General features: G+C 39.0%; 1 protein-coding gene across 1 annotated transcript; it reads right to left on the bottom strand.

The window, feature by feature from the left end:
* Positions 1 to 2,082: 2,082 nt before the first annotated feature.
* On the bottom strand, positions 2,083 to 9,958 carry gzf1 (GDNF-inducible zinc finger protein 1). The gene is made up of 6 exons (XM_065256344.1): positions 9,885 to 9,958; positions 7,449 to 8,743; positions 7,058 to 7,152; positions 6,812 to 6,979; positions 4,012 to 4,169; positions 2,083 to 3,096 (listed from the first exon to the last, which is right to left on the bottom strand). Exons 2-6 carry the CDS (start codon positions 8,723 to 8,725, stop codon positions 2,464 to 2,466), a joined length of 2,331 nt encoding a protein of 776 aa, XP_065112416.1. The 5' UTR covers positions 8,726 to 8,743; positions 9,885 to 9,958; the 3' UTR covers positions 2,083 to 2,463.
* Positions 9,959 to 13,691: the final 3,733 nt, after the last annotated feature.

The raw sequence follows: 13,691 nt of genomic DNA, 5'->3' as shown, positions 1-13,691 counted from the left end.
TGCTGTCTTTGGTATATGTCTGTGAGAATGTACAGAAATAATAAAAAAAACTACACTCAAAACGTGTTGAAGTATTAAACTTTTTTTTATAAAACTTGTGCTCTCTAGCTGTCATGCAGCCTTGCTGGACTGTGCCATAAACAAAATGCAATTTGTTATTTATAAAAATTGGGAGGGTCTACTGGATAGTTCCGCACTGACTTCCTGTTTCAGTGGAAATGATGTCACCACATTGAATAATGCTGTGCGTTCCAAGGCACTTAAAGGATTAGTCAATTTTCTTAAAAAGAAAAATCCAGTTAATTTTTCTCACCACCATGTCATCCAAAATGTTGATGTCTTGCTCTGTTCAGTCGAGAAGAAATTATGTTTTTTGAGGAAAACATTCCAGAATTTTTCTCATTTTAATGGACTTTAATGGACCCCAACACTTAACGTTTTAATGCAGTTTAAAATTGCAGTTTCAAAGGACTTTAAAAGATCTCAAACGAGGCATAACGGTCTTATCTAGCGAAACGATTGTCATTTTTGACAAAAATAAAAAATATGCACTTTTAAACCACAACTTCTCGTCTATCTCTGGTCCTGTGACATGCCAGTGCGACCTCACGTAATAGGTCATCACGTCAAGAGGTCACGGATGACCTATGCGAAACTACGCCCTAGTGTGGAGAAAGAGGACCGTTCCAACGTTGTTTTATGTCAAATGAAACTAATTAATGTCTTTGTGTCAGTTTATTGTTTAAATGGTGGCAAATGTGCGTTTCATATATGTAACACGTGACCTTTCCACGGCATTACGCAATTAGGTGAGGTCGCGGTGGCTCGTCACACAGCTAGAGGAAAACGAGAAGTTGTGGTTTAAAAGTGCATTTTTTTTATTTTTCTTGTCAAAAATGACAATCATTTCACTGGATAAGACCCCTATGCCTCGTTTGGGATCGTTCAGAGTACTTTGAAACTGCAATTTTAAACTGCATTAAAACTGTTACGTGTTGGGGTCCATTAAAATGAGAAAAATCCTGGAATGTTTTCCTCAAAAAACATAATTGCTTCTCGATTGAACAAAGAAAGACAAAAACATTTTGGTTGACATGGTGGTGAGTAAATTATATGGATTTTTGAAGAAAATGGACTAATCCTTTAAAGGAATATTCCACTTTCGTAAAAAACATTTGATCATTTAGTCACCTTCATGTAATCCAAGATGTTTTGTCTTTCTTTGTTCAGTCGAGAAGAAATACAATTTTTTGAGGGAAACATTCCAGGATTTATTTCCATATTGTGAAATTTATATAGTTTACCGTTTCAATGCAGCTTCAAAGGGCTCTAAACGATCCCAACCGAGACATGAGGCTCTTATCTAACAAAACACTTCTCATTTTTGCCAAAAAAAACCTCATCTTGCACTAGCAGATGTGATGCTCCAGCAAGACCTTAAATATTAGGTAATCAAGTCAAAAGGTCACGCAATGAGTGTTTACAAGATACATTAACACCGGTTATGTTTTTGCCAAAAAAAAAAATTACTTGAGAGATGTATAATATTTTATTATGTAAGCAAAGTTTACTAGTTTTAATATTTATTTATTTTGGGATATTTTTTATCAGTTTTATTGACAGAACAAATTTTGCTAGCCATGCTTTAGCCATGTTTGGACCTCTACTGGCCGCATTTTAAATGCAAAATTGCTGGCTGCGCACCTAGAAACAGCTGTTGTGGCACATTTCTTCACATAGTTAATGGAACAGTATGTAAGAAATGTATATCAATGAATCATAAAATGGCCCTGATATGTCACTGGACATTAAGAAATCATTTTAATTTCAAATACTTATATCACTGACAACAATGGTTTGGCCAGGATATTGTCATTTAAAAAGTGGAGTTGCAGCCCAAAACTGATGTTTATCTTTTCATGTTGTGTATTGGCCATCCATCAGTTGTGAGATTGCAGTACCAGTTTTGACCACAATCCTACATACTGTTCCTTTAAATCTACTTTAATATCGTTATACATGAAATATTAAATGTTTCAGTTGAATGTATTAAAAGCAAGTAAGAGTCAGATTAAATCTATACACTTTATTAATAAGTGATGTTAAGGACAGTTGTCATTGAGCAAATTCATTATACAAGAGGATACTAGAAAGACTATAAATATTGTGTTACAGAAAGATTTAGCGTTGATCTAAAACATATTTACTGTAATGAATAACAACAAAAAAACAAAGTAATTTATCTATAAAAAAACATATGGCGTAAAGCCTACGATCAGAAATGAAACCAAAGTTAAATATCTACATAAGTTACTGAATCAAATCAAAATGGGCATCTAACATTTTTGCCTTCGTCTCTTAAAGCTTTCTTCACAAAAAAGGAAAAAGTATTTACAGTTTTCATTGATGATTCAATGCTGTCGTCATATGATATGTAAATGTATAACAGAGCACAAACATAAACTACTCGACACTTTCTTCTAGTGTGATTTCTATGTTGGCTGAAGCCTCTGCAGTCTCTGTGCTCTCCGTCTCTTCCTGCTTAATATCTGACACGTTCATCTCCTCCATGCATTCATCAGATACAGAAACCGCAGCCAGAGCGCTCTCTGTAGTTTCCACTGCTCCTGTAGTCGTGGACACGGCTGGAGTCAAGATAACCTCTGAACCGTGGACAGACGTGGACATGGATGGAGATACTGTGATGGAATGTGCGACGGAGATGGGAATGTTGAACGAACCGCTAACCGCAGAACCATCCAGCGAGATGATGCCGCTACCGTCTACGGTGACTATGGGCTGTAGCTGCGTACCTGTGGGCACGTCGGTCTGGATGACCGTGAGGCCGCCCAGGGAGGGGTGGCTCACCAGTGCGATGGTGCCGGTGCCGGACCCGGTCCAGTCACCAGAAATAGTCACGGGCTCACCGGACACAGTAACCACTTCTTGGGGTTTTCCTGCATCGCTCTGAGGTTCAGGAGCGACGGTCTGGGTCTTTTCCTTTTTTTGAGAACCTTTTACCTTCTTGACTCTATCTTCAACATTTCCCTTCAGAACAACAAGGTAGTTCTTCCACGGAGTTTGTTTGTCATGGGTCTGCATAATGAAATAGTTGAAATCATGTTTGAGATGTTGCATTTGGCGTTCGCAACAGGGATTTATGTGCATATAGCAAGAAGCATGATCGCATAAATCTGGCATCTTTATACAGGCCACAGGTTAAATAATCGCATACATTTTAAAATATTGCTAATGACATAAAGCCTTAAATGGCCTAGTGCCGCCATATTTTTGAGAACTACTATCAGAATACAATCCATTGCATACATTGCGGTCGCATTACTCTGTTAACTTAATTATCCCTAGAATATCAAAAGTGTCTAAAGGGGGTAGATCATTTTTCTATGTAGCCCCCAAGATAGGGATGCACCGATACCGATACTGGTATCGGCCTCGATACCACATTTTCTAAAGTACTCGTACTCGTTAAAAGTGTTTATGTTTGAGCGGCGTGTACGGGGTTAATGCCTCTTGTGTTGTCCAAAGAGGCAAAGTTTACAACAAACTGGAAAACTAGTCCCTTGTTTTTTTGTTAAATTATATGACTAAAGCTGTTACCTGTAAATTTAAATCATGTTTTTTATTAAGTACTCGGTATCGGTAAGTACTGAAATGCAAGTACTCGTACTCGTATTCCAAAAAAGTGGTATCGGTGCATCCCTACCCCAAGTTATAAAAATTATTGAAATAATTTGGGTTAAGAGGGTTCTGCTTAAAAAAAGTTTGAAAACCCCTGGTATAGTTTCAGTCCAGGGATTTATACCCATGACCGTCAAGAGTAATGATTATGTGGTAACCCTTTATATCGGTGCCTATAAAAATTGTACATCCCTGGACTGTTTTTGCACCATTTATATGTAGATACATCATGATATATTGTAATGCAATAAAATAGGTGAATATTTTTATAGGAACTATAAAACCCCTATTAAAAAAGTGCTTGTACTTTACCAGTGTATGTCGGCGTACGGTGGATTTGTCTGTAAATGTTCTTCCACACATGCTGCACATATACGGCTTCTCTCCTGTGTGGATTCTCTGATGTCTCTGAAGGGCATTGAGTTGAGTAAACTGCTTATCACAGTCTGTACAATGATACGGCCTTTCACCTGCACAAGACAGCAGTGGCAAAACTGATTAATTTCTAGATTCATGATTAAATATGCACCTGTTTTTAAATGCATAAGGTTAGGTTAATGGCTGTGAAAACACAGCTAAATTCATTCACTGTTTTTACATAAAATCATCCTACATAATGTAAAGAACATTCTGTGAAAATATAAACTTGATATGACTAGCTCAGACGCAAATTTGTCGATTTGTTGTAAGAATCCACTAAACGTCACGTCGATTCATTGTCAGAATCCGCTAAATGCCACGTCGATTCATTGTCAGAATCCGCTAAATGCCACGTCGATTCATGTCAGAATCCGCTAAACGCCAAGTCGATTTGTTGGCAGAATACGCTAAGGGGCCACGTCAATGTGCTGGAAGAAGCCGCTAAACACCACATCGATGTGTCTGCAGAATGCGTTAAACGTCACATCATTTTGTTGGCAGAATGCGCTAAAAGCCACGTCAATTTGTTAGCAAAATCCGCTAAACACCACGTTGACGTGTTGTCTGAATCCGCTAAACGGCACGGCAATTTGTCTTCAGAATCCGCTACATGCCATATCGATGTGTTGTCAGAATCCGCTAAACGCCACGTTGATGTGTCGGCAGAATCTGCTTAATGCCACATCGATGTGTCTGCAGAATCCGCTAAACGCCACGTCGATGTGTCTGCAGAATCCGCTAAACGCCACGTCGATGTGTCGGCAGAATCCGCTAAACGCCACGTCGATGTGCCGGCAGAAGCCGCTAAACGCCACATCCATGTGTCGGCAGAATCCGCTAAATGCCATATCCATGTGTCGGCAGAATCCGCTAAATGCCACATCCATGTGTCGGCAGAATCCGCTAAATGCCACATCCATGTGTTGGCCGAATCCGCTAAATGCCACATCCATGTGTCCGCCGAATCCGCTAAATGCCACATCCATTTTTTTGCAGAATCCGCTTAACGCCACATCCATTTTTTTGCAGAATCCGCTTAACGCCACATCCATGTGTCGGTAGAATCCGCTAAACGACACGCTGATGTGTCGGTAGAATTCGCTAAACATGTTGTGTCAGTAGAATTCGCTAAACGGCACGTCAATTTGTCGTCAGAATCCGCTAAATGCCACATCCATGTGTCGGCAGAATCCGTTAAACGCCACGCTGATGTGTCGGTAGAGTCCGCTAAACGACACGCTGATGTGTCGGTAGAATTCGCTAAACGTGTTGTGTCGGTAGAATTCGCTAAACGGCACGTCAATTTGTCGTCAGAATCCGCTAAATGCCACATCCATGTGTCGGCAGAATCCGCTAAACGCCACATCCATGTGTCGGCAGAATCCGCTAAACGCCACATCCATGTGTCGGTAGAATCCGCTAAACGCCACGCTGATGTGTCAGTAGAATCCGCTAAACGCCACGCTGATGTGTCGGTAGAATTCGCTAAACGTGTTGTGTCGGTAGAATTCGCTAAACGGCACGTCAATTTGTCGTCAGAATCCGCTAAATGCCACATCCATGTGTCGGCAGAATCCGCTAAACGCCACATCCATGTGTCGGTAGAATCCGCTAAACGCCACGCTGATGTGTCAGTAGAATCCGCTAAACGCCACGCTGATGTGTCGGTAGAATTCGCTAAACGTGTTGTGTCGGTAGAATTCGCTAAACGGCACGTCAATTTGTCGTCAGAATCCGCTAAACGCCACATCCATGTGTCGGCAGAATCCGCTAAACGCCACATCCATGTGTCGGTAGAATCCACTAAACGCCACATCTACGTGTTGGCAGAATCCGCTAAACGCCACATCCACGTGTCGGCAGAATCCGCTAAATGCATGTGTCGGCAGAATCCACTACATGCCACATAGATGTGTCGGCAGAATCCGCTAAACGCCACGTTGATGTGTTGGCAGAATCCGCTAAACGTCACGTCGATGTGTCAGCAGAAGCCGCTAAACACCACATCGATATGTCGTCAGAATCTACTAAACGCCAAGTCGATGTGCCGGCAGAAGTCGTTAAACGCCACATCGATGTGTTGGCAGAATCCACTAAATGCCACATCCATGTGCCTGCAGAATCCACTAAATGCCACATCCATGTGCCTGCAGAATCTACTAAACGCATGTTGATGTGTCGGTAGAATTCGCTAAACGCCATGTCGATATGTTGGCAGAATCTGTTCTGATTTTCTTCGTTTGCAATCTTTCTAGTTACATCTTTAGTGCATTTGCAATTGTTTACTATGTGTTGTCCAAATAAGTGGATTTTTTAAAACGTTTTTCACCCAAATTTTAGCAGGCACTTAGAGGGTTTTGCAGCTAAAGATAAATACGAATGAATTGACAAAAGTGACATTTGTAAAAATAAGGCATTTCAATTACCGACTAATTCTCTTTTCATTGCCATTAAAGTTTAAATACTGAAACATTACATAATAGTCTTTTCATGAGAAAACATGTCAGATGCACTTTGTGGATTTTGCTTTGAACTTCTCATGTCTTGACTGAATAAGGCCAGTGAAATCAAGCTTTGATGCTCCTAATCTCATTATAAGATTATAAAACTTGAGCCTAGATTTCACAGAGAGGATCACATTAATTATGATTAGTATTTATGATTAGCACTGTATTTAGTTAGCAAATCATACCTGTGTGTATCTTCATATGCTGGTGAAGTGAGTTTCTCTGAGCAAACGCTCTATTGCAGGTTTCACACTTGTAAGGTCTGAATCCGGAATGAATTCTGTTGTGATGTTTCAGGTATTCTTTGGACGCGAAGCTCTTGCCGCAATTCTCGCACATGAACGGCTTTTCACCTGAAGGGAAAGAGATTTGGATTAACATCTTCTGCTGATTCTTTAAACACAAGGTGAGTGAGATATCAGTCCATGCACCTGTGTGACATCTCCTGTGGTAGGACAGCATGTGGTTCTGGGTAAATCGGGCATCGCAGAGGTCGCAAGCGAATGGTTTCTCTCCAGTGTGGATCCTGGAATAAAATTATAATGATTTTAACCTCTGTAGGAGAAACAAAAGTATGTGTTCTGATTCGGGATAGAAAATTTTTTGACCATGTCTGTAAAATCCAGGTTAAAGTCTCATAATCTAATGATGAGATGAGGAACATCACATGACCTTACTCAGTCAATATTAAAGATATCAAGATTATATTTACACAGATTTTTCTTTACATTATGTAGGATTTTATGTAGAAAAAAGTAAGACTCGAGATGACTGGGTCACGTATTCATAATCAGATTATTATTGCTTTTAATAAATATGTACCTCTGATGTGTCTTGAGAGCTGAACTTTGAGAGAAACTAGATCCACATTCATTACATTTGTAGGGTTTGTGCCCCGTGTGCGTCCTCTCGTGTAATGTGAGGGCCGTTTTGGAGCTCAGAGATTTGCCGCAGATATGGCAGAAGTGCCTGTCTGTGCCGCCCTCGTGCACCTGTCGCCTGTGCCGGGTCACGTCTTTCTTGCGCTTGAAGGATTTGTTGCAGATGTCGCAGGGGAAGAGCCTCTCGTCGCTGTGAACGTGCCGCTGGTGGATCTTCAGGTTGCAGCGGTTGGCAAAGGTCTGCTGGCAGACGTCGCAGCGGAAGGTGGTGTCCGTCTGAACGCCGTGGTTGATCTTCAGATGTTTCAGGTAGCTTTTCTCGTAGTAGAAGGACCGGCTGCATTTTTCGCACCTGTACTTTGCATTTCCTCTTTTGGTTTCCTTCTCATCTTCGTCAGCCTCGTCCATTTCCTCAATGGGGAGGAAGTCAGATTCTTGAGGGTCTTCATCGGAGGCATCGTGAACAGAACGTGGCGAATCAGTTCGGCTCTCCTCACCAGCCTCTTTCTCTCCCAGTGTTTCTCCAGACTCTGACTCCATCTCAGGATCTTGAGATGTTTGTTCTTCTTCTGCTGTATCTGAATCTTCAGGCGTCTCCATTTGTTTCTTTGATCTTTTTTTCACAGACACTCTGCGGCCGGCTAACCTGTTGCTTCTCCTGCTCTGGTCCTTCTCCTTAATATTTTTTAACTTCTCTGGCGTTTTGAATGTTTTTTTTCTCTTTAACGCTCGTTTCACACGTTCACGTTTTTTTATTCGAGCATTTGAGGTTCTTGAATCCACTCCATCTTTCTGCAGAGATGCATCTGAAACAGCACTGGGATTTTGTGTATCGTTAACCGAGATTTGGGAGGTGCATGCATCCACTAAGTCCTGGCAACCCAGCAGTTCAGCCATTTGTAATACAACATTGACGTAACTTTTGTCAACCCCAATTTTCCCAGAATACACATATTCCAGGAATTTTGCGAATGCGCTTGCTGAAATGTTGGACACGAATATTTTCTTCACTTTTTCATCGGTTAAAAGAAGCGCTCTGAAGTAACTACTGGATGCAGCAAGGACCACCTGATGGGCTTCAAACTCCTCCAGCTCACCATGATAGTCGACCTGGACTGTGATGTCACACAGATTTCCCATGGTCCTTAGCTTCCGCATGGCGTCAAGTAGATTTTTATGATGACAGTTGGATTGGAGTTGAACCAATCCATCGCACATTTTTTCTGATATTTGCAACTGTGAGCAAGACAAAGAGTATCATTAGTGTGTATATCCAAACGTTTATTTTGCAGTAATGTCCAGCTGGCTGTGCATCATCCCTCTAAAACTAAAATTAAGTTTTATATTTAAGTTTAAATGGTTTATTATGTGAAAAGACCAGTGAAATGAGAAACATATACATATATATAACTAAACTTAAGAATGACTAGCCATCTGTAATATTTTATATATAGCACATATATACTGTAAGCTATAAGCTGCGAGAGGCTGTGCTGTATGGTGAATAAATCACAGTACCTTATTGTTTATATAAAACTGTTACACACAATACACAATACAAATAATTAAAGCAAAAAATATTTATCAAGGCAACTTTCATGAATTAAAATAACTAAAAGTCTTCCTTCCGCTGGAAAAATAGTCCCCGACCGACTGTGTGTTTACGTTGGTAACAGTGCTGCGCAAAGATACACAGAATCGTTGGGTGCAACGGTCATATTTGTGTTTTATCGTGAATGAAACACAGGTATTGACCAATCAGAATCAAGGACTGAAATTGACCGTTTAATAAACGTATACAGTATTTTAATTGATATATTTTAAAGTATTAAATACAATTACAATCATGTACCATTTAAAAATCAATTTTAAGAAAACCAATTGCTTTAGCACTGAATTTGTTTTAATCACCTTTTCACTTTTACAAACAGTTTATCCTTTAAAATCCATACAGTGTATTACCGTATTATTGGATAAATTGGGTTTCTTAAAAAACTTAATTATAATACATCATATTAATAATAATACCCTAAAGCCTAACAACACATTAAAGCCAGTAAGTAAGCCTGCAGGCCATGCTAACCGTCTAACAGAATAAACGAACAAGACTTTACAGTCCTCTCCACCGTATTATATTTACATAATATTTGGTAAGTGTCGATTCTATCTGCCTTTGTTTGGGCATAGAATAAAATACTAGCAGAAATATAAAGGAATGCTAAAAACGGTTAGCATCATTAGCCTATCTTCGGGTAATGAGATATGTGCACTAGTTTCAGTTCAGATCAATTCTTATGTTATTTCTCAGTTGTCTTTAATATCCATCTGTGACATGCAATGAAAGGAGGGTTTGAATAGGAAGCTGGAGGTTTCTTACCGTAAGCCCAGTAAAACGGCAGCCCTGTACAAATCTACAGGCACTACAAGAGCGTTTCCGGTAACCCAACGCACTCCGAGCGCACAGCATCACGGGAAATGTAGTTTAAATACCGGATACTTATAGATTTGTTCCTTTTTGACGATCTGACGAAATATTACTAATGTATTGTAATATATGTCTTGAGAAAATAATACTTTTTTGTAATTTTCTGTATGTATGTTATATATTTGTATGTAGATTGTATGTATGTTGTCTATTCTATGTTTTGTCTTGTTTATATAGTCTATGGAGAAGCATTCAATAAATAGCCCGTACATATGACAATAAACAACTTATAATAAATTAAACTTATTTATCTTAGAACCGTACATTTCAGAAATCACCTCTGATAAGAGATTTTATTAATTCATAAAACTTAATAAATACTATTTTAATATTCAAAATATTTGGAATTTAGGTCATGTGAGTTAAGAATGTTAATTTGAGTAACAGGTTTGTTTATAACTAAGACCAGTTACTTTAAAACAAGTTGTTGAAATTTTGTATTTTCATTTCTTACAAAATTGTGTCATTAATTTTTATTAAAGGGATAGTTCACCTAAGGAAAATTCTGTCATCATTTACTTATCCTCATGTTGTTCTAAACCTGTATGAATTTATTTTCTCTGATGAACACAAAAGAAGATTTTTAAAACACACAGCAGATAGTGTCCATTAACTTCCATAGTAGGATAAAAATATTTTGGAGGTATCGTGATAAATGATGAAGAAAATATTTTGATAAATGATGGTTAGCACACAGTTGATGGTACCCATTAAATTCCATTATATTTTTTATTCCTACTATGGAAGTCAATGGTCACTATCTTCTGTGTGTTTACCATCATTTCTCAAAATATCTTCTTTTGTGTTCATCCTAAAAAAAGAAATTCATACAGGTTTCAAACAACATGAGGATGAGTAAATGATGACAGAATTTTCATTTTAAGGTGAACTATCCCTTTCATTTAAAAGAAAGTATAAAAGGTAAAACCACCAAACTTTCGGTATCAGTAATCGGTATCGGCAGACATCACTCCTAATAAATGTAGTTCTAAACAACAGTAGGTTCGGGAGGAGCCTAAAAATTCAGGCCTGTCAATCATCATTATGGGCGGATATAAGGCTGCGTTCAAACTTCCGTGTGCAGCTTCAATTTTTCCGGCATCCCTCCTCCTCCCCATCTCCACCTTCACTGCCCTTTTCTTCTTCTGTGCATGTTTTGTTGCAGGGTGTTGAACTTGGGGCTTGAACTACAGCCTTAGATTCGCTCTCACTGAAGGTTCAGAGCTCAGGTGTAGTCTCAGAGCTCCTTTCGAGACAGCAAGCCAAGTTTGTTTACCATTAATCATTAAGATCTAAATGCGCAGGCGATCTAGTGAATCAGTTATCGGTATCGGCCGGTGGATGTTTAAAAAACTTATTTTTTTTGTGTATAAGTTTTTTGCTTACCAGAGGTTGTTTTTAGTCATTTAAGATGCAATATTTGGGATCTGTGCCAGATGTAAGGCTGACTTTAATATGTTATGTATATTACACTAAATACGTTTTTTATCTTCTTTATACATTTCAAACTGTATTATAATCCACTAAGTATCTGCAGTCTAAAAACTAAAAAACTTTTGTAGATTTAAAATGCTAAAACCATGTCAGTGCCTACGCTGTTAACACAACAACCCACTCATTCTGGCCTGTGACCTTATGCTAAAGATGATGCTCCTGAAATACTAAAGGGCACCTGAGTTCATGAGTCAACTGCAACTCGGTTGCTATTTTTGTTTGTAAATGTAAACATATAGCCATGCAGCTGCAGTCTGCATTAGTTAAAAATGTATTTTAAGTGCAGTCAGCAGTTCTTTGCCCCCAAGACTTGTGCATACCCAAAGCTCACTGTAACAAAACTGCTGGTGTATTATGGTTCCTGCAGGCATCAAACACATTCTGAAGTACCAGCCACACAGATTCACATAAAAAAACATATTTCAATTTATTACAAACAGGGGCGTTGCTCAAGACTTCGGGCCCTATGCATAGGCAGTCCTGATGGGCCCCCATGCCCCACCCAATAATATATTTCAGACTTTTCAAGGGCCCTCTCTTCCTTTGGGGCCCTAGTCAGTACTGGTTTTACCCAGAGTCTGACGCCCCTGATTACAAAACTGGATCATTGTTGCCTGAATAAAATGAATGTGCCAAGAATTGTTTTAGAAATGTGGCAACATACAGTATTTTAAACAGTTCCATAAGCATAGTTTTATGATATATGTATCATTTACATTTTATAGTCCCTTACTATTAAACAATATATAATTTTTAAAAGCATGTTGTGAATGGTTTAATTAAGAACCTTTAACATTCAAAGAACTTTTCAGTTTAGTGAGAAAAGTGTCTTTAGATTATGAAAAGTATTAAAGAAATTGTTCTTCTATAGTATCTTTATTTTTTAAGACTTTAATTACTAGTCATTCTGCAAGTAAGCAGTTTGTATGCAAATTTCTGTATGCAACAAATACCTAATTATTAATACGATTTATTATTCAGTTTGCTATTCCAGCTCGGTTATGCTTTCATTATCAGTTGTACTAACGTATGTCCACTTGATGCTGCTGTTGCTTGCAATTTTAAGAAGAGAGCTGGGCCAAATGGAAACTGGACAAATTCAGTTTGATCTTCTGCATTATTCTGACATCTCTATCAAAATCTGGACAAAGCCCACCCTTCAGAAACTGAAAACTACAAGAACATTACAATGCCGTGATGCGGGGTACCTCTTAGTGGCTGTATAAGGCCATAATAACACATTTAAAGTGGAATTTTTGGAAGACAGCTTTTCCTTCAGTCCCAACAGACATGTTTCATCGTTGTTATTGATGATGGGTTCAGAAACCGGACTTTTTCATTCATGTCATGTTCCATCATGCTTATCTGATGCAAGTTTAGACTCATGGTTCTTTGCTGCCGTGCATGTTATTCCTCCAGGATTCACCAGGGGGTTTGCGTGGTCTGCCAAGCTCTTTTTATTGACATAGGAAATCCATATGCCTCGCATTTCCCCTAATGAGTTCTGCAAGTACGCGGCTCCTCTCAGTGACTCATGCAGCACTTGTGTGGACCGGAGACTGTGGTTTTCCATTTACCTCTGGAGTTGAGCCACGGTGTCTGCGCTGCTGTAACCCGGCACGCTTGCAAAACCAGACGGCTACAAAGAGGCCTCCCTTTCTTACAGTGCATAACAATGGAGCCCCGATGCATTATGGTACAGCTTGTCAGGAAATCTTGTTGAGAGTCAAAGAGAAATGGAAACTTAAGGTCACTTCATGCTTTAAATGAGTTCAATTCAATGCCATTAATCCTCCTATGAATGCTCTTGAAAAGAGGAAGTGGTGTAGAGAAAAGCTTACAGCAAGCATATAGATGTAGGGGATACTGGGGCTAGTTGTCACATGAGAAAGTCGCAAGAATTGTTCGATATTAGCTGTGAATTCTGCTTGTGTGGAGGTGTTTCGTTTGACAGGTTAATATTATTTTAAGACAAGGGCATTTTTCATGTCTGATTATGACGACACATTTATTTTAATAGCGTTACATGTCATTCTTATTTTGATAAAAAAGCATTGCAATTATTTTAAAAGTTGTTTTATTTTGTTGATTTAAGGAACTGCTAAAGGTGATATAAGAGTTCATTGCAAATATGGCAACAGACATTTCCAAATGTTATGGTGGGTAAAAGAAAAGCAAACACACAGCTCTGAAAATATCTTGTGC

Source organism: Paramisgurnus dabryanus, chromosome 12, assembly GCF_030506205.2.
Source record: "Paramisgurnus dabryanus chromosome 12, PD_genome_1.1, whole genome shotgun sequence".
Taxonomy (NCBI): Eukaryota; Metazoa; Chordata; class Actinopteri; order Cypriniformes; family Cobitidae; genus Paramisgurnus; species Paramisgurnus dabryanus.
Note: the sequence above shows the minus strand (reverse complement) of the source record. Positions and strands in the feature narration are given on the sequence as shown.

What these genes read in the sequence shown, in the direction of transcription:
- gzf1 (XM_065256344.1), bottom strand. Translation starts at nt 8,725, where the DNA reads ATGTGCGATGGATTGGTTCAACTCCAATCCAACTGTCATCATAAAAAT. An exon ending in GCATATGAAGATACACACAG is followed by an intron (nt 4,170 to 6,811) that starts GTATGATTTGCT and finishes TGTCTTGTGCAG; the next exon opens with GTGAAAGGCCGTATCATTGT. An exon ending in CCGTACGCCGACATACACTG is followed by an intron (nt 3,097 to 4,011) that starts GTAAAGTACAAG and finishes TTCATTATGCAG; the next exon opens with ACCCATGACAAACAAACTCC.